Source organism: Protopterus annectens, chromosome 6.part0 (assembly GCF_019279795.1).
Source record: "Protopterus annectens isolate FY-2018-M chromosome 6.part0, PAN1.0, whole genome shotgun sequence".
Taxonomy (NCBI): Eukaryota; Metazoa; Chordata; order Ceratodontiformes; family Protopteridae; genus Protopterus; species Protopterus annectens.
In genome coordinates this window covers 1,940,471,380-1,940,497,280 of record NC_056737.1, presented here as the reverse complement: position 1 = coordinate 1,940,497,280, position 25,901 = coordinate 1,940,471,380, and the positions used below count along the sequence as shown (strand labels likewise).

At 37.7% G+C, this 25,901-nt stretch overlaps 1 protein-coding gene across 3 annotated transcripts in view; it reads left to right on the top strand.

Annotated features, from left to right (window-relative positions):
• Positions 1 to 25,901, top strand: part of DNAJC10 (DnaJ heat shock protein family (Hsp40) member C10) — a 646,899-nt gene that overhangs the window by 539,082 nt on the left and 81,916 nt on the right. For all 3 annotated transcript variants that reach the window (XM_044075252.1, XM_044075253.1, XM_044075251.1), the window contains 3 exons: positions 4,192 to 4,245; positions 4,381 to 4,528; positions 15,465 to 15,587. In XM_044075252.1, the coding sequence (XP_043931187.1) occupies positions 4,192 to 4,245; positions 4,381 to 4,528; positions 15,465 to 15,587 (325 nt within the window). The remainder of the gene's footprint in view (positions 1 to 4,191; positions 4,246 to 4,380; positions 4,529 to 15,464; positions 15,588 to 25,901) is intronic.

Below are 25,901 nucleotides of genomic sequence, written 5' to 3'. Positions count from 1 at the left end.
CCTGTTGAATGCTTTCTCAGAGAATTAATTAAGAGTAATGGAGTAGCTAATTTGTTAATATCTTCCAGTATCAGATGTATCTTAAGCAAATTATCAAAAGTAAATTACTCACTTTGAAGTCCCGAGTAGGTAAAATTTTTTTTATCTTTTTGCCCATCCTGCTATAAACCACTTTTAATTATGATTTAAAATGATAATCTTTGCAGTAAGAAGTAGGGTGTCCTGAATCCTTGCCTGAATTCAAAATAAGTGACATAGCTGCTCGTTTCCAGGAAGAAAGAATCACCTGGCCCTGCATAATCCTTTTAGCTAATTGGACAAAACAGTCAAAAATGGTTCCTTCCATTGAATATACTTCCATGGGAATGCCATCTGAGCCTGGCATTTTGCATGTAGGCTGCTTCAAGAGTACCTCCCTTAACAAACTAAATGAGAAATACAAAGAAATTTTAACTCATGAAGTTAAAATAACTTTAGAGAAATACAAGTTTTTGTCTTATTCAATAAGCCCCAAATACTTACATAGACTTAAAAATAAAACAAAAAGGTTGAATAAACAAAACCATATCAAAGAAATCTTTTCTCTAAGGAAAAAGAAGAATGTTTCTAGTATACCAGAAATACTAGATGAATTTAGAAATCACTTTCACAAAATTAACCATAATAACATTAACATGGAACCTAAAGATAAAATAAAGGAGTTTATAACCACAAACATGAATAAAAAGCTTAATAAACAACAGATTAAACTATTGGACAAGAGTATTTCATATACAGAGGTTATTACACAAATAAATAAGCTTAAATCAAACAAAGCACCGGGTAATGATGGTATTATACCAGAGATATATAAAATCCTTTCTAAAAGTACATATTCATTAATACATAAGGTTTTTATTTTGGCCCAAACTGAGTTAATAACCCCCATCTTGGCAATATACATTTATTTCGCCAATTTTAAAACCTAATAAAGATCCAACTAGATGTACTTCATATCGGCCCATCTCATTACTTAATGTTGATTATAAAATGTTTATGAGTATTTTTGCTGATAGATTGAAGACAATCATCCCCGGCATTATAGATATAGATCAGACAGGCTTCATTGTAAATAGAAATACTTTTGATAATATAAGAAGAACTTTAACATTAATTGATTTTGCAAATAGGAAAAAGAAAGATTTAACACTTATTAGTCTTGATATAAGTTCAGCATTTGATTCAGTACGTTGGGACTATCTGTTTACCTTACTGAAGTGCACAGACTTCTCAGATGCATTTGTAAATCTAATTGAACATTTATACAAAGGAACATTGGCTTATATTAAGGTAGGAACATATGTTTCACAAAAAATACCCATTTTTAAAGGTACAAAACAAGGATGTCCACTTTCTCCACTATTATTCACTTTAGTAATGGAGCCTTGGGCTAATTTGATCAGAAACAGTACTGACATAGAGGGTTTTGAAATAGATGAAAGTACAACATCCAAAATTCAACTTTTTGCAGATGATGTTCTAATTACATCAGCAGGATCTAATTCTTCTATGCAGTCTCTATTTGATAAAATGATGAATTTTAAAAGTATTTCTGGTTTAATATTCAATGAAGAAAAACTAAAATACTACCTATATATACACGAAAAAATATTCTCATTAGTGATTTTACTAAATATGTACCCAATTCAGGTCAGATAACTTATTTAGGTATAATACTATCTAAAGATATTAAATCTATTATATATAATAATTATAATACCTGTTTTCTTAATATACAAAATCTTTTAATACCTGGAATAATATGTTTTTACTATGGAGGAGAGACTTACAATTATTAAAATGATAATATTCCCCAAGATTTTATACTTAATACAATCAATAATACTTCCACCTACAAAAATAATTATCAAGAAACTGAATACACTAATGTTAAATTTCCTATGGGCACCTAATAGACCTAGGATTGCATTAAAGAAACATACTAATAGCTGGTCTCGAGGGGGTATTTCTTTTCCAGACTTTAATTTATATACTATCTCTCTTCTATTGTAAAAGTTATTACTTTATTAATAGATCAGTCATATGTTGCAAAATGGAAAGATTATTGGGAGCTAATTAGTATGCACTTCATGAAAATCTCCTTAACACATAAAAATATGATTGTAAATAACTCCATGTTATGGTTACTAAAGGAATTTTGTACTTCACCTATTACACCTAAACATATGGTTTGTTACCCATTAAATATTATTATTAGCTATCGTAACTTTATATTCATGCACCCTAAGTATAGGGAATGGAATTTTATTATATTCCCTATAATGTATACTCAGGGTATGCTTTTGTCATCTACTTCTGAAGGAACTCGTTTAGCTATAGATAATGATCTAAAGTACTGGTATCAGTTGATATCTGATAATAAAGTTAAAAATCTAGATTTCTTAAAACAAGAATTTGATCTAAGAGAAACTTGCTGGTTAGAGGTTCAGACCTTTAGACAACATCTCATTAATAAAATAGATCTAATGTCTATAACAGTTAAAGAATCTATTCCAACACTGATTGATTACTTGATATTAAATTTACAACATAAAGTTTCTGATAAAGGTAAACTTTCATACATACATAAAATTATCAGACAATAAACTTTTTACAGTGTAGATTCATACTGGAATTATTTCACTTCTATTAATGGGGACCCACCAAATCAACAAGATAAACAATATATATTGGAATCTGTCTATAGAACTACGTCTTCCATTGTCTGGAGACTTTATACATGGAAATTTTACATAGATCTTTTTATACACCTTTGATGATGAATAAAATAAATAATAAAGATAATCTATGTAAGAGATGTAATGTAGAAATTAATGCTGACTGGGCTCATATGTTTTATGACTGTATAAAATTGAAAGAATACTGGAAGTCAATTAATGAATTTTGCAGGCTCTTTTTACAGATAATTTCATTATTTCTAAATCTCTTATATTATTCAACACACCTGTACCTCAAAGTGTTAAAAAGATTAAGCTTCCCTTGTTATGGTCTATTCTAGCAGTGGCTAGGAAAATAATAACCAGAAATTGGATTTCAGATACACCTCCTTCGTTCAATGAATTTAAAAATGTTATGAATATAGTGTGCCATATGGAAATAAACACAATTAGGTCAAGAACAACTAGAAAAACATCATATTATATTGTATGGGATAATTTACAAAATTTGTTAAAAAATCCTAATTTCAGTAGCATGGTATTTTAGTTTAATTAATTGATCTGATTGTAGTGGATGTCTTTGTAAATACTTTAGTTGTTTTGTTGAATGTTGTAATCATATCTATTTTTAATTACTTGTATAAAATTATGATATTTCTCTTGTATGTTAAAACAATAAACCTGTTTTGAAAAAAAAAAGAGTACCTCCCTTAACTCCTCTGAGACAGACCTTAAAAGGACCCCACTCTGTCTAGCTGTGTAATGTGGGAGCTCTCCTAAACTATGATGAATCTCAGTTTGTTGAGGAAATATCCCTTGTTGCGCCAGTTCCAAATATAACTGTCTGCAGAAAGCTGCAGAACTCTCTAAGTCCTCTGCAGGATCAAACTGCAAGGGTCCAATGCACAGATCCACTACCTGAGAGATTAGATATCTGTAGATCACTGCCTGTATCTGTGTCAAATATGTATGGGACTTTGGATTGATTTTTAAAATGAGAAATCCACAGGTTGAGTCCAGCAAACTCTTGAGTTGTATTTCATGTACTATGCAAGTTTCTTTGTAGCCTGTGGGGGGGCTTCAGCTGCTGTATAGTCCTCCCTTATGGCTTTCATCGCTAGTGATTTTAATTCTCTGTCATAATTGCACATTTTGCAGCTTTACTTACCTAAGAAACTTACAGCACATAATGTAGCTGTTTTGCTTTCTCAGATCCTTTCTCAATTAATCTCTAAAAATGGGCTCATTGCAGCAGCGTAAGTTTCACAGATGGCAAGAATAAAATATAGAATAGTGTTAGTTTTAATACGATTAATGAACATGCTTTGATTAAAAAACACTCATGTTTAAACTGTTGCGGGTTTTACTAAAATTTGTGCTTTAGCTGCTGTTTCTTTATTAAATGTATATGTAGTACACAAAGCATATAAACGTTTTGATTACACAAATCGTTTTTTTTTTTTATTTCTTAAAGTATCTACAATGGTTGGCACAGAGATGCTTACTCACTGCGTGCTTGGGGACTTGGGTAAGTCATTTTGAGACACTTATTTCAAGTGTTATGCTAAATCTTGATATGTTATGGACAAGTTTTGCAGTTTTTTATGAAAGTGTTATTGTTGACACTATAATTTGACTTTTGTGTCATATTATCTTTAACTAGATATCTGCCTCGTGCATCGGTGGATTTGACACACGAAGATTTTACTCAAAAAGTATTACATGGGAAAGACAGCTGGGTTATTGATTTCTATGCTCCCTGGTGTGGACCCTGTCAAAGTTTTGCTCCAGAATTTGAACTTCTTGCTAGGGTAAGTGTGTCAACATTCTAAAGTTAAGTTCTCAGTAATTTTAATAATGTTGATGGTAAAATGCCTTCACAAAAACATTTATTTTTTGAGCTGTTGTGGTCAACAGGAGCAATTGGGTGAACATCTTATATACTCCAAGCATTGCTTCTGTGACTCAGTTTATTCAGCAGTTATCTATAGGTTCTCTCACTTTTGTTTGTATGCCCTACATTCATTTTTCCAACGTTATTTAACTGTTCTACACACTTCAGTATCAGTGGAAGACTCCCATAAGTAGGTGGGGTGACCCTCCATTTTGTAAGTTTTCTGCTGTTGCACATCAGACTCACAGTTAACAGTGTGAGAAACTTCTGTGTGTGAAAGTTTTTAAATTCCATTTGTCTGGTTAATCACTATATATTAGAAAACTGAAAAAAATCATGGTAGAAGTAGTGAACTTTAAAAACATCCTAAATCACAAAATAAAAACTTATTTTGAAATATTATTTTCATACAGAATTATTAACCCTGTTAGATATTCAGAAGTAATCCAAGTGGGGTAAACAGTCTGTTTCCAGTCAAAAATCCTTTGTTAAGGTCTGTTTGCTTAATAAAGGATTTTTGACTGGAAAAAGACTGTCTGCCCTGCTTAGATTACTTCTGAATACCTAATAGAGTTAATAGTGTTGTGTGATATTAATAATACTTCAAAATAAGTTTTTATTTTTTTGATTTCGGACGTTTTTAAGTTCGCTACTTCTACTACCATTTTCTGATTCTTTTCTGCTTTTTAATTTATAGTGATTAACTAGACATACAGGAATTGAAAAACTTCCACACACAAGTTTCTTACCCTGTTTTGTTTTGGACCCACTATACTGTATAGTGGGTTGTTTTGAGACTTAAGGGATACCACAGAGATTACTTGTTTTTTTATTTAATGAAGTTTACTTACTTATTTGCAGTCATCATTATTTATTCAATGGAAATGGCATTCTCTTTGAAATTACTCAAAGGTCTTGTCATCTGTTTTTTGTTTCTTTGACAGCAAGAACAATATCAGAAGTAGCAAATTTGTTTAAAGTAATTATATTAAAATGGTAATTGTACATCATGGAACTGGACTTGCTGTGTAGTTGTATTTGTAATGAATTTTCATTCTTTCCTCCTAATTCCCATCACAGTTTGCCTTCATCTGTGTCTTCGAGCCTCTCCTTGATTGTCCCCTTTACCCTCACTGACACCACTCTGACTTACCCCTTCAGACTGACACCCCAAGCAGGGAAATCCTTAGTGTTTGCAGTCAGGAACATGTGTTGAGAGGAGATCAGGGCATCCCTTTCACTGATAGCAGCAGAAAACATTTTTAGTTGCCCTAGTCTCTGTTCTGCCCCGTTTCCCAATCTGCTTTAGATGTGCACATGCCTCTGGAGTAGTGTCTTTGGTCTCCACCAATTACTGCTAGTTCTTGGCAATAAACTCCACCCCTTCCCCTGGTATAGGTGGCCTGTCAAAAATGCCAAGTATAAATTTATATTTAATAAATAAATCATGATTTAATAAAAATATACAAAGTTTTATACATTACTTTGTCCATTTCCTCAGGGATGGGTTTTGCAAATCAAACCCAAGTCTCCTGGGTCACATTCAGTAGTCCATCCCACTTTACCCACAGAGCCAGCATAGTCTTTTCATGTGAAATTAGCTTTCTTTTGAAATTATTTATCCCAGATTTTTTTGTCCGCTATCTTTGGTTTCAGAAAGTATCAGACAGGACTGTCATTCACTAGTAATAGTTAAGCTTGTGCCCTATATTTTGTTTAGTATGTCTCTGCTCTGTGACTACGTTTTCCAGCTCATTCACCTGCTGAAACAAATGCAAACTAAACAATAAATAAAATAAAAAGAGTACTCTTTCATAAGTATTTTTGTGGCCAAAAATACCCTCACAAGACCAGCACTTTTGATCTTTATCTTTCGACTTGCGCTTCGTAAGTTATCCAAACATAAAATTACCTTTAAACCCTACTGATTGTTATTGAAGGGCCAAATGCTATTAACACTTTTAATAGAATGCAAGGCCAAAGATCAGAGGAATTGAACCCTGCTGACCTGTCAGGGATGTAAAGGTCCATTTTAGCAGAATTTTCAGTCTTAGAAGGTGTTCTCACTTTCACAAAGGGGCCCAACCCTCAGAGAAATGGGGGCTTAGACCTGGATGATTTCATTGCATTATTCTCATTATACACACCTCTTTAAAGTCAAAGAGGGCATGCAGCCTTTAAAGCTTTATTTGTGTTTGATGATTCGTCTCAGACCTTTCTGGAGTCGCTGATGATGAATTCTTAAATTGTCAGAGTATTCAGGAAAAAAAATGAATCTCTCCAGGGGAATGGAAACTTCTTAAATCATCTTGGAAATATTCTTCACTGAGGGTGTCGTTTATGGTGTCCATCAAAGGCCTGGCACAGCTTATCAAAAGGTTGCCCACCTATTCTCCTCCTAGATACTGTCTAGTGTTGGAAGGTGTCCTTAAACTCTCAATGGAGCCATAGACAGATGGTTAAGACTGCATTCCCAAAATCCTTTAATCTGACCATTGCTTGGCAGCTCATCACACAAGGTTGACTGTAAATCCTAATTAGTGCATTATCCTGTAGATTTTTTGCTGCAAAAGGTGCAAGTCCCTTGGTGCTGCTGTGTCATCCCTGAAAAGCACATTTCACCTGCTTCGCTTACTTGGTTAACAGAAAGTAAATCTGATACAGAAGAGGGCTTTGATGTACAGTCTGAGTCTTATTTTGAGATGGAAGGTGAGTCCAGTAAAGAAAGTGATGTCCAGTCCTTCCCTTTCCCTCCATAACATTTCTGGACAGAATTCCTTTTCCACTGAAGTTTCATTCTTTGGAAATTTGCATCAGAAAATGAGCTTTTTAATTTGTTTCCTTGATAGCTGATGACTGTAAAGCATGTGTAAATGGCAACATTTTTCCACCTTTCAAAATAACCTTCCACGGTTCTGCTGTTTTGTACTGTTAAGTCATTGTTAAATTTATTTTGGAAAAGATCTAAAACTTCAGATCACAGCTCACTGGATGTATAAAAAGTACTACTGTCCTACGAGGTACAGCTGTTTGGAAATAGTATCCTTTTGCAGCATCACCAGTTGCCATGGCTGCTCGTGATCGGCAGCATTGTCCTGTCCACCTCAGCAAGCTGCTGTTAGATGAGGACTCCAAGTGGCTTTATTCGTATGATGCAGAAAGCCTTATGCTGTTTCTACATTTGGCTTATGTGTCAGTAATTATGTTGCTCATTTAACTAGCTGCGTAGCGAGGAAACACAACTTAATGGAAATTCATACAGTGTCTTCTCCATCTTAAAACTAGAACTAAGTTGTTTTAGAAGTTGGAGGCCCATTTTGTAGATACACTCTGTCATTCATGTCTTTATTGGCCATAGAAAACATATATGAAAGGGTAGTGATATGCAGAATGGTGTTAAGGCAGTTCACACACACACACACTTTTAATAGAATGCAAGGCCAAAGATCAGAGGAATTGAACCCTGCTGACCTGTCAGGGATGTAAAGGTCCATTTTAGCAGAATTTTCAATCTTAGAAGGTATTCTCACTTTCACAAAGGGGCCCAACCCTCAGAGAAATGGGGGCTTAGACCTGGACACACACACACACACACACACACACACACACACACACACACACACACACACACACACACACACACACACACACACACAAAACTGTGTGGCTCTGGGTTCCATAATGAGGTGCAGAAGGAGAGCTGCAAATCATTTTCTTCTCTGATGAACTGTTTGGTAATCAAATTATTGGTAATTTCTGACTTTTAGGAGAGATGTCAGAAGGTCACTGCTTGCAGTATAGTGAAAATGCAAATGCCTAGACATAGTAAGTCCTTGTTAAGTTTAATTCTGGTGGCTGCCAAAAAAAAAAATGGTTACTAGAAAATGGAAATCAAATTCTAAACCAACTATACTTGAAGTGGTGAATATTGTAACAGAGGTAAAATAACAGGATGTGGGATCTTTAGAAAAGGGTTGGAGTAAATTACATGGAAAAATGGAAACTGTGGGAACAATGCATGCAGGAAAATGTTTTGGAGGTGGACTGAAGTTTGAGAACAGTTTAAAGCGTTGCCACTTTTCTATTGTGTCATTTCCTGACAAATAAACCCTGCTCCATGCACAATCAAGCCACAACCATTCCCTTTAATAGCCACGCCCTTTTCTCTAGCACCCTTCAGCACAAGTCTTGAATATCACGTACAGTTACCACTAAATGGAAAATATGCAATGAGTCAGAAGTAAATTAAAAAAAAAAACTTTATTTAGCAGTACTTCATTCAAGGGTTCACTACACACAACAGTACATCACAATACAATGCATCAAAATGACCACTGGATGAGAAAACTACTAACCTTTCAGCACAAGTTTAATATCACATGTAGTTAGTACTAAAATGGAAAAATACAATTACTCAGATGTAAAAAAAAACATTTAGTAGTAATTCATTCAAAGCAGTACGTTAAGGGTTTACTACACACACAACAGTTCATCAAAATGACACCAATGGATGAAAAAGAAAAGCAATTGTATAAAGTGGCTTCACAATTTTCTTGCCAGAAAATCACTGCTTATACTTGAAGCTGTATTTTGCATTTGATCTGGCAGCCTCAAGTAATGGCTGGTTATTTTTCACAAATGAATAAAATTGCGAACAACTCATGTTAAAATTTAGCTTGACCTGCAACTCGGCCTTCACAAGAGACACAAGTATTCTGTTTCTTGTATCAGTCCACGCATTCCCCATAAGTGAAAAACCCTTTCCACAAAGCTATTGCTGGGTGGGATTGAAAGGGCAAACTGCACCAATCTGTAAAGTGGTTTGCAGTCTGGAGCTTTACTAAAAAAAAGTCACCCAGCGATCACTTACAGATGCCTCTGTCATCTGTAACAGGGCTGGCGATGCAGCAGTTAATATGCAGTAGTCTGAGTAAAGGCACTTCAATGTCCACATCCAGTTTGAAAACATCTGTAACTATACGCACTTCTGGCCAAGTTACAGGATGTTGGAGGCTGAGGATCTGCATAGCTTTAAAGGAACTATTATCATAGTTAAACCACTTCTGTAGGTAACAGAGTGCTTTACTGTAAAAATCAAAGAAGTCCCTACAGACCTGTGTGACAGCTGGAGTAAAGTGCTGTAAGACAGATGAAACTTTAGCACCAAAGAATTGGTCATGTAGCCTTCTCTGCAACTCATCTTTAAGACTTTTCATCACTGTATACAACTCTGGAGCAGAGACGGTGTTACTTTCAAGCTTTGCTATAGACTTGTGGAATACCTGCAGGATGTAGTGCATGAAATATATGTAGCACTCCGCCTCTGAGATATCCCCACTGATGCCATCCTCATCAGCCATCACAGATCTCCAGATAAGGGGGTGACGGTCCTCAGGCCCTTGACTAATAAAATAACTTTTAATAGCAGGCCAGCATTCTACCAGCCTTGCCACAGCTGGGAACAAAGACAGCCACCTTTTTACAACATGCTGCATGATTTCCTTAAAGTCCTGGTCTAGGAAAGAATAGAATTCTTTTAACAGTGCCATTTTTTAGCAGATGTTAAACTCACTATGTAGTTTCAAAACCAGAGTCTCCACATCAAACCATGCAAGGCAGTTGCTTGTATGCTTGGCACAGTTACGTATTACGTGGCATAAACAGTTCGCTGCAATGATGTAAGGCACCTCAGATTTCAAACTTTTAAAACCAGACCTGTGTTTTCCATAATCGAGGCACTATCTGCAGCATAGCTAGCAATGTTTTGTACTTTGTCCTTTCTGCACAAAGAAGTCCTTTATTCTTGTAAAGATGCTGTCAGCACTTTCGTTATGATCCTCATAGAAGTCCAGAAGTTTCTGTTGTGTGCCATGGGTGTGAGTGAAGTACTGAATAACCAAGGGGAACATTTTTTCTGTTCCCTGTATTGGATGCATCTGATCCCACTGAGAAATAAGAATTGCCTAGGGTTACCACCTGTCCCACTTTGCGAGGGACAGTCCCTCATTGGGCAGTTGTGTCCTGCAAAAAAATTGAAAAAATGGCAAATGTCCTGAAATTTTAGGACAACATTATTTCCTATATTTTATTTAATAGTTGCATAAATCAATTATTCTGTATCTGAAACACCTAAATGTTATAAGAAACAGAATAAGGAACTAAAATGCTACAAGAATAAGCTTTTATTTAGGCAAAAAAACTGAAGTTCTGTCCTTTGTACTGGTCATGGGTATGTTTTGCCCTGCAAAATGTGATGTTTGTACCAAAAATGTCCCACTTTGAACATTTGAAAAGGTGGCAACCCTAGAATTGCCAAGTTCCTGTAGAAGGAGCTCCTCTGAATGAGGTGCAGGTACATTCATTACAGTATTCTCAGATTTTGTCTTCCCACAGCTGAATTTCAAAGTCAAACTAGAGTCGGGGAAAACTGTCTGTGCCAGCTTACCTCCACAGTCCATGGATATATATGAGTGACTGTTTCACTCCATGATAGATTGCTGTCACTTCAGCTGCAGTCACTTTGGAAGCTTCACTGGTTGCACTACGTGGCTGAATAAACTTTGTCATTACAAGGTTCTGCCTCTGGAGCTGACATTTCTCTGACTTCTGATGGCTTTTCAGTGCCTTTTCCCCATCCTGTTTTACAGTGAAAGTTGTTATGCAGGATGTGCACTTTGCCATGGCATCTGCATTTGGAACAGGTCTTACCTATGAGTAGCTTTGCTCCCACACCTTATTATAACTGCAGAAAAACTTCTTAGCAGACACGCTTTCATCCTCTTGCTGATCCACTGACCTTTTCCCGAATATGATTCTTGCAGGATCCTTGCTCAACACTACTACAATGAACCAAAACAGCTATTAATACAAAATCAAAACCAGGCACTAGCCAGAGTTTCTCACATTCACATGTGAATCTCCAGACTTTTACACCTTGGTAATACCAAGATGGTATAAGGAAAAAACGTGAAAGAAGGCAGAGACTCCACATGAAAAATTAACAGTGAATGTCAAGCAATGAAAGGCAGCAAAACCAACTCCTGTCTGAGGGACATTCTGCAGCTGTCACGCACGTGAACCTGGTGTGACAGCAGAACATGCACAGAAGGCATTCAACTGTGTCTAAAAACCTGTGGATCAGACACTAAAGCAACAATATCCCAAGTAAAGACCCTCTACTGTTACGCAGAATGCAATGCAAAGTTATCCAGCTGAGTCTGGACACAGCGACAAAGTTCAGATATACTGTGGGCTGACAAGATGATAAAGATGAAATACATGGCAATCATACCCTGTGGCTATAACTGTAATAACTTGCGTAAAGACAAACTAGACATAGTGTGGGCCGACAAGATGATAAAGACGAAATACATAGCTCAGAAATCATAATACTGTCTGGCTGCAACAGTAATAACTTGCGTAAAGACAGCTCAAAAATCAGAGAGATTTTAAAATATTGCAATCCTAGAACAGGACATGCATTTTCTTAAAGATTAGAAGCCTAACAACATTTTTTAGTGACTTCAGGTCTCTGTCATTTGGTAGAAATCCACACAGTATGAGAACAACGAGACAAAAATCTATCCATTCTCTTCTAATCACCACAGTACATTTCAACCTAGATAGCCTAGTGCTAGAGACATAAACGTTAGTCTTAGTAAAGTGCTAGAATAACAGTTTTTACTCTACTGTGCATTTCCTTAAAGATATGAAGTTTAATATCCACAAATGCTTTTAAGCCATACCTTTTAGCACAAGAAACCTGAACAAAGTGTAAAAAGGGCAAATTTAAAATGACGCTTCTCATAGGAGATTTGCCACTATGAAACACAAGACTGTTTTGAAAGACACATGTCAGTGTTATATTCAAACATATAGGGGCTAGAATAAAACATTTCCATCATATACGGCTTAAAATTGTTCAAACCTAATTGGTTGCAGCAAGCATATCTGGCCTGTTAGCACAATATCGGATCACAATAAATACAGGAGCATCAGCAGACTAAAAGTTGCAAGAAGCTTTACAATGCATCCATAGTTATTCATTTTAAACTTATTCTATGTGGTGACCCACCACTACGGGAGCGTATGCACTGGCAGCAGTGGGGGATGTTCACAGAGGATGACAAGTACCCACAGTATTCCCAGATGCAGCACTCTGCATCAAGTGCAATTTCCCTTAACAGCACAGAGACCATAGTCAATTCAGGGCTGGTTTCTCCCTCTTTCTGCAGATCCCCAATAAGACTTCCCACTGGCACAGCTATAGAATTGAGCAGAGTGGACAGGTCAAGACCTCCAGCTCCCTATTTGTCAAACCAGTGGTTTGGGCCCCCACTCAAGCAGTTGACACACACACTGAGGTGTGATTCACACACACACACACACACACACACACACACACACACACACACACACACACACACACACACACGCACAAACACACATGCATAAACACGCGCACACACACACACACACACACACACTCACACACACACACACACACACACACACACACACACACACACACACACACACACACACACCTGGGAAAGGCTAGCACAGGTTTGATAAATATGCCTCCTTTTGCCCAGACTATAAGGTAGTTTTCATTGCCACCTGCTCCTTATCAGCTCCTTTAAGGCCCTTAACAATGTGTGTCCAATCTTAGTGTGCAGTAGTAATATTAACACAGATTGGTAGTTTGACCAACGTGATACTTCTGCGGTGGTGCAGCGGTAGCGTTGTTGCCTCACAGCAAGAGGTTCTCCCATTCGATTCTCGGCTTGGGTTGGGAGTGCCTTCTGTGTGGAGTCTGCATGTCTTCCCCGCGGTCGAGTGGGCGTTCGGAAGACATGCGTTGAATGGGCGTGCCTTCGTTGAAGGTTGGGAGTCGGGCTGGCAACTCGACACCTTAAAAACCAACTGCCAATCATTAGCGGACCGGAGTTCAGCTGTGGCGACCCCTAACCGGGAAAAGCCGAAAGATAAACAACAAACATTGGTAGTTTGACCAACGGCAAGGTAGAGTGGCCCACATAGTGTCCCCAAATATGTAAGTACTCTCTAAACTTAAATATCTCTATGCCACAATGAAAGGTTTAAATATATTTACTAATAAAAGAAAATACTCTGTATATATTTACTGTGACATCAGTGTTCCAAACCACATGAAATATTTCAAATAACATTGCAGTACAGTCTCAAAGAAAAACAGCTAAAGTAAGCCTCACTATATACCTAAGACAGTACACCCCAGAAAACACAGATCAAGGTAAACATTGTGGTGATAACACAAACTAGAAATGACAGTTCTTCAGTCATAACAAGTATCTTATACAAATCATGTACTCAGCATATATTCACTGTAACATCAAAGTACAAAACCACATGAAAATATTTAAAATAAAATTGCAGTAAAAACAGCCAAACTAAGCCTTGCTGTATATCTCCGACAGAGACAGTACCCTAGAAAACTACAGATCATGGTAGATGTGGTGATTACAAACTAGAAATTATACAGTTGGTATCCTTTCTAGTTTGTAATTACCACATCTACCTTGATACAGTTATAACACAAGCATCTTATACAAATCATAAGTGCTTGATTTGTATAAGATGCTTGTGTTATAACTGTATCAATGAATGAGATACTGCCAGCACAGCTACTAGTGGATTTTGTAAATGTAACATTTACAAAATTCATTAGTAGCTGTGCTGGCAGTATCACATTCCCTTTGTCACACTGTAAGCCTTTACAAATCAAAAATATTTTCCAGTTTAAATTCCACTTACCTCTGAGAAAAGCAGCAGGGTTCCTGGGACAATCACAGGCAGAACAGGGCAGGCAAGACACAGGCTAACACAGTGCAGAGCAAGCAGCAGGCAGGGAAAAACAAAAAGGTCTGTTAAATTCCACTTCCCTATGCAGCAGAGCAGTAAAAGCAAGCATACACCACAGCACCTTCCCTTCTGTTAGCAGACCTCCCAAGTCCCAATCGCAGCAACTGAAGAGCAGGTAAGGCACAAGAGAAGCAGCAGCAAGACCAGTCCACCGAACCAAATTGATTTTGAGCTGGAGAGGGTGTCTGTAGATGATGCAATTCCAATCCAGTAATTAGAAAATCTCAGTCCTTCCTTCCTCCACCTTTTTTTTTAAAAAAATATAAAAAGTAGATGAATGTCCTGCTTTTTATTTCTTAATTTTCACGGGCATCTAGCTAGTCTATGTGTTGATTGGCTGCTCGCTGTGTGAGCTTGTTGATTGGCTCTTTCTCACTGCAGTAAGCAGCCAGTCAACCAAGATGGTGATGTAGATTTTTCATCAGCATACAGATGCGCTGATGAAACACTTCAATTTCTGGAGTCTCAGATCGAGAACTGGAGAACCGGAGTGCTGTCTATTTCTGGACACTCTGGGGGGAAAAAATGGAGGGGTAGCAACACTAAATGCTTATGTAATGTTGCTTTGGTTATATAACCATATGTGTGACGTGTAATGTTTGTAAATGTGAGCTTGTTAATATGGTTTGATTACTTTAATGTTTGCCTGCCACATATGTCACAAGTGATAATTCAATAAAGGTGCTAGAAAGAAACACAATATCATAAACTACACAGTGACACTTTTGTGTAAAAGTTCAAGCAGTAGAACTTTGACCAGAGTTTAACACTTTAGCTTGCATGTTTAGTAATGTCTTTGACTTGCTTAAAAGTAGGTAGGAATGCACCATCCAGGCAAAAAAATGGTTTAAGGGAGGTCGGTGAAAGAGTATGAGAATTTGAAGTTACTTAAACAGAAATATTTATGTGATCATTAAAATGTAGTATTTCTGTTTGTATGTTTTTATTAGACTGTCAAAGGCAAAGTGAAAGCTGGAAAAGTGGATTGTCAGAGTTACCCATACACGTGCCAGACAGCTGGGATTAGAGCTTATCCAACTGTAAAATTTTACCCATTCTTAGGAGGAAAGAAGGTAAACTGCATAATTCTGTAAAGACCAGTGACCTCGCTGTGATGTTCAGTGCCACGCATTATTGTATTATATTTGCATGCATATACTTAAATGCTTAATAGGGTAACAATTTATTTGTACAGCTTATGATCAATAAACTGCTTAAATAAAACTGTAAAGCATGGACATGCACTGTAAAAAAAAAAAAAAAAAAAAAAAAAAAAAGTCTTAAAAGTGTCAGAACTGTATTATCACAAAATTAAGAATTTGTATTTGTAACTACTTCCAAGTGAAAGCAGTGTAGAATACATATAGCTGATATAAATTATTGCTGCATTATTAGTTTAAAGTAGCTTCATGGTGCTTCATACATACTTTGCCAGCTAATGATGAGGAACCTGGAGGAGGGGACACCTGCAGCCATGTTGGGGCTGCATCTCAGGGAGTAGTTACTGCCCACTCCTAGTCATGTGTCCTAAAGACAGCTGCGACTGAGCAGACCCTGGGAATCCACTCCTTGAATCACCTGGTCAATCCTAAACCATATGGCAGTACTTCTGTGGCAGCACTCAAGACTGAGCACTGTCTTCCCCAGCCTTACTGAAGTCCACCATGGTTTTACAGCCCCATGATGAGGATTCAGTATATCCTTCCACTGCAGGATCTGCAAGTCAAGTCTCTGTAGTTTAGGCAGTATTTGAACTGCATCCAGCACATTGTGTGTCTGCCAGGTCCTCTCGCCTCATTTGGCAGATGTTTCCCTGAACTCCAGTAGCCTGATACCAGACATTGAGCAGGTGTTCATTGTACATTTGATCCAGTACTTTTCTCTGTGTGAACTCTTTCAGTCTGGATTTTGGTTTTGCCCTACAAGCAGCCAAAAAGTCTAGAACCATTGTCTCTGAGGTGGATAAAGATAAGGCCTCCTGCACCTAAACACACACGACTGTAATCCAGATGAGCCCTCCTTTGGAGGACCCTTAAAGCTTTAAGGCTTATTGTCTGTTATGGTCCCATCCCCCTTCCCAAAACACTTGAATGAGTGTTTGGGGAAAGAGGTTGAGGAGCCTTTGATTATCCCTCTTATAAAGCCATAATTAAGGATAACACCTCTGCAGCCTGGAAGCATCCACATTCTATTTCTGAGGCTCCCAAGAAGATGGATACCTTGTGTAAGCCCTTAACTGAGTGAGTTAAGATCCTGACGGTACATCCTGGAGTGATCTCTTACATGTGTTCTTTGGTTTGGCGCAGGACCCAGATGTTACAGCATTTCACTACCTTACTGTTTGACAGAGAATTAAAGCACTGACATAGTGGACAAAAGGATGTTCTTTTTGACCATATTGGAACCTGGATTCCTCAACAGTTTTTCACCAGTCGAAGATCCTGGACTCCTCAGGTAATCACAGATTGATAAAAGCCTTTAGCATGCTCCGAGTCTTGGCTTAATGAAGTGTTGATAAGGATCCTGCCTGTGACTATTGCTCTGGGCTGCCACCTAGATGTCTGTAATTTTGATTCTGCTTATGCTGAGGTTAGAGCAGAAGGCTCAGATCCGCACAGAATGACATGACTGAGACTGTCCTGTCATAAGGATGTCAGGCAATCTATCCAGAGCACCCATTTTCTAGGAGAGGCTATGTCTGACCAGCCTTCACAAGACCTACTGGACTACCTCCTAAATAGAAAGCAGGCCATCCCCAAAGTAGATGATCTGTTTATTTACCTTACCAGCTTCCCAAGAAGCCTCCATGCCAGCCATGTTACTCAGTGTCAGCCGTAACGGTTATATCACTGCCACAAATTATTTTTGTATGAAATTTGCTCCTTCCCTCTTGTAAAGAAGCCAGATTCAGTTTTGATCTCCTTACAATGTACAGTACTTCTTTCTTTACAGTTGTTTAGATTTTGATTTCCATTTTTAGTAGTGTCTGTTTTGGCTGCCAGTAGCATCAAACTTAGTAGGGCATTATTATGCCTAGGCAGTTCAGACCTTTATCCTAGCTGAAAAAATATTCCTTAGTTGTTAATATTTGTTCTTCGTCCAACATTTCTGTCAGAGTACTATGTAGGGAATTTCTGAAATCTGTCAACTTGCCACATTTCTCAAAAAGCATGCCGCCTATTTCCTCTCTTTCCCATCACATCTCCAACACTTGCTATCTACCTAAGAAAAATCATTTGATGTTTACTTGGAGTATAAAAATATCTGTGCAGACACTTCCATGCAAAAATGCTAAACCTTCTGGACTTTGTTGCAGACTTGGAAGCCCTAAAGAATTCTTTCCTTTGTAATTTTGTCTTTGTAGTCTATTTCCCAGTCTTTTCTGTCTGTTTCCCAGTCTTTTCTGTCTATTTCCCAGTCTTTTCTGACTTCATTTACTTGACACTTGCAGTTATCATGCAGCATTTTATACACCCTGAGTATTCCTTTTTAACAGCATCTTGTGTTCTAGACTTCTGCCTATGTTAGTCTTTCCCCTACCCCTTTTCCTTTATCTGTACTCTACATTCCTTGGTAGGAAGGCAAACTCTCACTTGCAGTGCAAACTCCTATTTAGCATCATCCCACATTACTTTTCCCTCACAAGTAATTTGTTGCTAATGTCTTAATTCATTTGCTGATTTCCCCCAGTAAATCCCAGACCCACTCTCGCCTATTTTCTTTACCCCCTGTTTGTAGACATTCTTTTTGTAAAATCTCTGTTTTCCTTTTCCATTCCAGAATTTTCCTTCTTAGAATACTTTCTGCTACTTTGTTAATATAGTATTCTATGTGGGTGTTACTATTCTGCTCTAGGACTTGCATCTTGAGTCCTAGTCTCTCTAATTCTTGAACTCCCCCATTTCCTCATCTTTTTGATCTTTTATTTATAACCTTCTGCCTGAGTTATGTTTATAAACCTTAATGAGCTGACTTTAAAGTACCCTTTTAAATCAGGTAACCCTGAACTACATTGTTATACAGGGAGAATCAAGTTAGTTACATTTAACTCGTGCTCTTATTGTCATCCACATTTTCTCCTCCAGTTGATAAAAATATGCCGGACCCATATGTGAGGCAAAAGGGACTAAAATCATGTTTACTGCTTGTTTCTTACTTTCCATGTCCTTAATCAAGAGATTTCAGTTTCTTAATTTTTGTATTATCTTCTGTTCAGTCTCTTCCCACATGTTCCTAGCTACAGTAACAAAATCATTTTTAATTCACTTATCCAAGTACTTCATCTTATGCCCCCACAAGTATGGGTATTGCTAAACCAGTTCATGTGTGGGTGCATGGTTTACTGTCATGGCTTCTGTTTTAGCTTAATGTATTTTATATGCCAAAACAGACCTGAAATTGACTCAAACTTTTCCTCACCACTGAAATGTCATTTTCTGCATTTATCGAGTACAGAGTAGTAACATTTGTAAATAAGGTTAACTTTTTTGATTATCACATTAGGCATATCTTTGAATTTGTGAATCACTTATTTTCTTTGTTGATGGTTCTAAAAATGTTAACAGGGGAGAAGGCAGATATCACTGCCTGCACCTTCTGTTCAAACGCAGTTTGCCAGAGAGGATTTCTTCCACCTTCATTGTTCTTGACAACCGTTCATATATCTGCATTATTAACTCTGTTTTATCAAGGAATGTGAATTTCAGATTTTTGTCACACTCTTCACTCCATCTTCCAAATGTCTCAAGGAATACCATCTGTTCTTGGGGGCTTTCTGATTCTGCTCTTGCTCTGGTAAGGGCAGAAGGGATCTAGATTTATCAACTATTTATTTCACCGTTCCAAGACATATTAGGCAATCGCATATTGATAAAGGTCTTCAGCACTCCGAGTCTTGACCACTGTTTTTCTTCATCTCTTCATATCTTTAGCTGTTGATTGTTTTGCCTCTTTTTACTCTAGCCTTGACATAACTTGTTTTCCATAAATATTTCCATTTGTGCTTTTCTTGGTTCCCCCTGCCACAGCTTTATGCACATTTTCATAAAATATGCAAAATATCTTTGATGCATCTATGGCTACTGGTGTTTTCATAAGCCCCATATGTTTAGCTACAGCTCTTTCAACTTTCTAATGCCTAACTTTTTTTTTTTTTTTTTTTTTTGCTGTTGTGTTTTCATAAATAGTTTTAGCAGCAACCTTTCTAAAGGTATGCATGTTTGGGTATTTGGCATTCTGCAGCTGGTCCTCTTCTTGTTTTGTGAGGTTCCCCTTCTGTAATACTTTGACTATTGCTAGCCCCTCTAAGTAGTTCCTCATACTTCCTTCCCATATCCATTTGTCTTTTTCCTGCTATGCATTTGAAGTCCATTTTCATTTTATCCCACTCACTAGTTATACCTTCTGAAGTCATTTCAGTTTTTCCCTAAAAACTCTCAAGTCATACCCACTACACATTCCTTAAACTGCTTTCTTTTTAACAAATAATTAGAAAAGCAGCAGTGCATCATTTTACATAGCTACCACACATATTTGCCTTAAAATTTATTATTGAATGGATCTCAAAGCTTTTAGTTAAGTACACATGTTGCTGTAAAATACTTTGTCTGAGCAATCTAGCCCTATTATTGTATGTTGGGGAATAATTTGTAAATTTGGTCAGCATCCTGCTTCTGAATTCACATTTTCCTTGCCAAATATTCTGACACATTCCATTTCTTCAGAAGTCTATGCTCTTTTGTTATATTTTCCTTTTCCTCGATCTCCTAATACATCCTCACTCTTGCAAAACAGGTTTCTGTACCCACTAACAAATAATTAATAATCCCTTGTGAATGCTTATTACTTTTCACAAACTTCTCCTAAGCTCCACAACAGAATTTTACGTGTCATGTGAATACATGCCTGAGTGAGTCTCCACCCACTGTCAGTAACCCCTTTCTACCACAAATTTATCATTATTTTTCTTTTTTCCCTTTTCTATCAGCACTGGGGTCCCTCTTGTAATCAGTATTATTACTTTCCTTTTCTTTTTATCCTTGATATTCTACTGAATGTCCCTTATGTAATACTTTCTTTTTTTAAATTCATGTGCTCATTTCAGTCTAGATGCATCTCATGTAGTATCACTGTTTACACTCTAAATTTCTTAATGTATTTAAATACTCCTTGCTTCTTGTCTATATCTGAAAGGCCATTTACATTCCATGTTAACATTGATAATGCAACCGTGCTGATAAAAGGTAATTACTGTCACATATTATACATGACAGTTATTTTGAATATATGGCTATGTCTTGCAGCTTGCATGCACCCACTAGTGCTTGGCATGCTGATCTTGTATGTAACTGTCTGTTCACATATGTGAATCTGTCACATTTCCCAGTTTTTTTTTGCTTCAATAAGAACACTCAAGAAACAAAGGCTAAATATATTTTCAAATACCCATACCCTTTTAATATGTAGCAATCACACACACACACACACACACACACACACACACACACACACACACACCTGTATGCAGTCTCCAAAAAGAAAGTCAACCTTTCCAAATAGAAGTTGTTTCAAACTGATAGCTGCACCACCAGTTATTACCTGTTCTGCAGTTAAGAGTTAACAATGCTGTTGTGCATATTGGAACTTCTGCTCCTATGTATGTGGACTTTATCTACTCCCCAAATGTGAAAACATACTTTCAGTAAATGTTCACATGTACTTTAAAGAAAAAGTACACTGTTTATCCTATATAAGTAAACCAAATTGTGTACTATTATATTTAATGCATTAAAGTACTACTGCTGGGGAGGCAACTGCTTATATAATTGACCAATTCTCGGTGTTTCAAACTTCATGTCTTGCTTTCCTTTTTTAAATTTCAGTGAACATCTTGTCAGTGCCTCTTAACAAGTTAATTACATTATGTTCAACAGTCAGTGATAAAACTGCCTCCTAGCTTGCATTTAAATTCCTTCTAATTGTATAGTGTACTAAAGTACTTCTTAATTGTACCAAAAATATCATGTGATTTACATCTGGAAACTTTCATAAAATATTAATAAGAGCAAAAATATGTTTTAACTATTGTTGTATCTTCAGTTCATTGCATATTTCTTAACATTAGTGACAGTGGGGTGTATGCTTTACAGTTCTTCCACCAGTTTAACACAGTCAGCTGTCAGTCTTTTCATCCACTTCTTGCAGGATCACAGTTCACGTGTTTCAACTGCATCTGGTGGGTTGCAGTGGTGCAGCAGTTAGTGTTGTCGCCTCACAGCAAGAGGTTCTCCCATTCGATTCTCGGCTTGAGCGCCTTCTGTATGGAGTCTGCATGTCCTCCCTGCGGTCAAGTGATGTTTAAAGACATGCAGGTAGGTGCGTGCATAAATGAGTGTGCCTTTTTTTAAGGTTGTGTGTTGGGCTGGTAACTCGGCACCGAAAAAATCCACTGCCAATCATTAGCGGACCGGAGTTCCACTGTGGCGACCCCTAACCGGGAAAAGCTGAAAGACTAAGACTTAATAGTTCTCATTTTTATTCACTTTGTTGTTCTTTTTCTTGATCACCTCTGTTTTTCAACACGCATTTCTGGTTTTGACTTCAAGGTACACTGGTTCATCTGGTCAGCTCCCTGTCTTTTTTCAGTCTCTCTAAGCATTTTTCTTTGGAACTTTGGAAAAGATTTCACTGGCAAAGTGCCGTCATGGTCTTTCTTATTAACAGAAGATTCAGAAAGAGAGAGTCCACTTCATCTTGTTGGCCAAGTCTTGACTAAACTATTTTATTGCCTGTTTTGCATACAAAAACATATGTTTGATACTTCAAGGAAAGAAATATTCTGCAATATCCCTTGATTGCCGGGAGAATCTTGCTTCACTTTTGCCTAATGTATAGTGAATAATCATTTCCCACAAACACTATGGTGTTCCCATTTGTAATACTTTTTCCTTCTGCCACTTTTTTTTTTTTTTTTTTTGGGGAGTAGCTCTTTCTGCCGGCATGTTTTTATTTTTACTAATGTAGGTCACACTGCTTTCATCTTAGCATACATACAGTGCGTACTCTCTGTTAACAAATGTTACTGTGGGAAACCAGTCCAAATGTTTATTTGTACTTTCATAAAATTAATACAATCTTCTCCTTCCTGTTTCTCTGGTATGGTAAAAAAGCTCATGTTTTTCTGTGTGCTTTGTCTTGAAGCACTGGTAGTTTTGAAACAGTTCTTATGCAATCTTGTGTTCAACCAGTATTTATTCATTTTAGTCTTTGATTTCTACACTTTTATCAACTCATTTAATGGCTACTTTATAGCGTCTTCTATTTTTTTTTGCCCTTTTGTCATTTGACTTTAGGGGAAAATGGAACACTGGAGAAGTAAATAATTACTAGAAGCCCCTTCCCGTATTTAAGGTGCAGCTTGAACTGCATTTTTTTCAGCACAGCTGTGAAGTTCTTTCTAGATCTTTTTTCCTGTTTCTTTTATAATGACTGTCCCCCTTTTTTTAAAGCACATTCTCTGCTGGTATCAAGGCAGTATAATTATTAGCCAGTGATTAAATTTTACAGAACTTCATAACTTTTACTGCCCTTTTTTCTTCACACTTTCCCAGTTTCACACTAGGAGAACTGTAATCAACATTTTGCTCAGTCAGTGTGGAGGTGGAGAGTTTCTGTTGCTAGCTGTCCTTGTAGTGAATCCAGGAGCTCCTGTCCTTGACAATATGGTTGAATATACATTGAAGGGTCCATCCCTCTTCCCTCCTGCATGTTTTGGGCTTAATGCCACCAGTCTTCGCAGATGCTGGTGATGCAGTGGTCTGTGAGATATTATTGTCTGCCAAGCTATCTCCCTTGGATCTTGTATTGGTGTTTAATCCAATGTTACAGGATCTTTAAGTGGTAGATTTACCTTGGCAGTCTCAATATGGGCCCTTTCCCAGACACTGATGATGGAAGGCTTTGTTGATGTATAATAATCACCTGATTTCCTCGTTGTTTAAAAGGAAATGGTCACCCCTGTGAAGAGTTGGCTTATATTTAGAGTGAATTGCAGTCTTCCTGGTCCTAAAGGATTTGTAGTAAAAGCTGCTTTTAAGACTGTTTTGGTTCAGCCCAAAAAACAGCTCGTGGGTACATAAGTAAGCATGAAGGCTTACATTCAGCCCCCCCCCCCCCTTCCCCATGGAAGGGCAGTACGAGTCTAGCAGTGGGCCACAAACAGAAGCCTTACTCTTGTCAGCAGGCCACACCTCAGGTAAAGTACAAGTGCTGCTATGGTTCTTGACCTGCTTCTCTAGTGTCCCTAGAGAAGAGGTGTTTATAGTGGTCAAATCTTTTAGTAGTGGGGCATTTCAGAGTGACCGGTTTGCTACTCACAGCAGTGTGATAATGTAAACAGCAGTCTAAGGGGGGACCAGCAATGGATGCATTCTCTATTCCATGGCAGGGGGGAGAGTCCTGTGCGTCTTACCATTGTTTCTTCCAATTCCAAGACCAATCAAAAAATAAATCAAGGAAAACTAAAAGTAAAATTAATTCTTATTATCCCGTGGGTGTGTTCTTTTTTTAAGAATTCAAGTCCTTGGCAGTGCAGGAAGCCATGCTAGTAGAAGCCAGTGATGCTCCCGTGGTTATGAGTAACAACCAATTCCATCTTGGGACCTGGCTAATCTCACTGATCATCCAGAGAGGATGTCTGAGGTAATTGAAGCTACTGCAAAGCTTTCCATCTGGGAAAAAACAGTATTCTGTTTGTTTGGAGAGGTGTTGTGCAGTTAGCCACTCACTCAGAATGTAAGGCTGAAGTATTTTTGCATTTCCATAACCCTTTAAAGACACCCCTCTTCTTCATTAAAGCAGAATTTTTCATGACTGAAAGGGTGGCATATCCCTCCTACATTTTAACTTGGTGGTTTATGCAGTCTGTCTAGTGGGGACAGGCCTTCTTGGCATCAAGCCAATAATGTAGGGAACCATATCTCATCTTTCACTACCTGGCTTTCCTTGAGGGCTAACCTGCATTTCTTCCAGAAAGTGGTGTCAGAATTATACTTAAACCAGTCTATTCAACTTTATTTTCTTGTTACAGCAGAAACCTACACACACTGGACATTCACCATAGATGCATGAGCTCAGAAAATAGAACAATTGCTCACCTCTTTCACCCAGGGACAAAAAGGCTGGCATCTACCAAGAACAGTTTCCAGGCACACTGAAAAACTTCCTGCATCAATGAATAACCTGTCATCAGAAAATTCTGTTGTCAAAGACCACTCCATTAACGACGTGGCTGGATCCATTGCTTGCTTATTTCAAACAGTTTCTCCACTGCAGTTATTTGTGCATTGGCTGCTTGGTCTTAAGTTCATGCCTTCATCAGTCATTATTCCCCAAGCAGTGACTGTAGGGTTTGGGTTTCCTTCTGTACTTTGAGATTCAGCCTTCTAAGCTTGTCTTCTTGGTGGTCCTCAGGTTTATTTCTGAGGGTGTGATTACTACTTTGGATCAGCCCATTTGTAGACCTGCCATGGATAGTGTTGCTGTTGGACATGACAGACATATTCTTACCATATCAATTGATGTAGGGACCACATTTACTCTTGCCATCTTTATGTGCTTGGAAGGCTTTGCCATCAAATGTTTCTGTTAGGCTTGTGTGCAAATCTGTCAGGTGTTGTATTTATGTATCCTTGTTAAATAATATACGTGTCAAAATGCCATGTTTTTCACAAACTTGTGTCTGCTTAGAAAATGGGAGGGGTGTGTGTACTAACTGGATCCATTAGCCAGGAGTGTGGTCCTAGTGTGACAACATAACACTTGCATGTTCCCAAGCATGAGAGCTTCTGGGAAAAGATTGCCAAACTGAAAAAGAAGCAATGATAACCCCTCATAGAGCAGCTGTTTCCCTGAAGGAAGTGGTCTTTGCATCCTACAGGGTAATGGGTTTGGGTGTGTTGACCTCTGCGGATGCTGAAGATACCCTTGGTAGGGTACGTTAATACTTCATGTTTGCCTAGCTTAGGGGCATGTGGTTTGAAGAATAGTTTAAGAACTTTAAGTTTTATACTTGGCTCAAAGTATTCTAGTCTGGTGTAGCTGTGTATTCTGTCCGGCTGCCTTTGATCCAATGTCTGTATTCTGGCAGGGTTTCTGTCTGCCTCTTTAACCTCACACTTAAACAATTGATGCACATAATTATCAGGGATTAGTGCTTTAAGCCTTTGAAGGGCAGTCCACTTAACCTGATTGCATCTAGCTGGCTTTCCAGGTTAACAAAACAAAAATGCAACTGCATTATTTCAGGGGAACTCAGGAGGTTAAGTGACATATATTATGCAAATAGAAACCGAGAGAATCAAATCCCAGAGTGTTAAATGAAGCTCCTT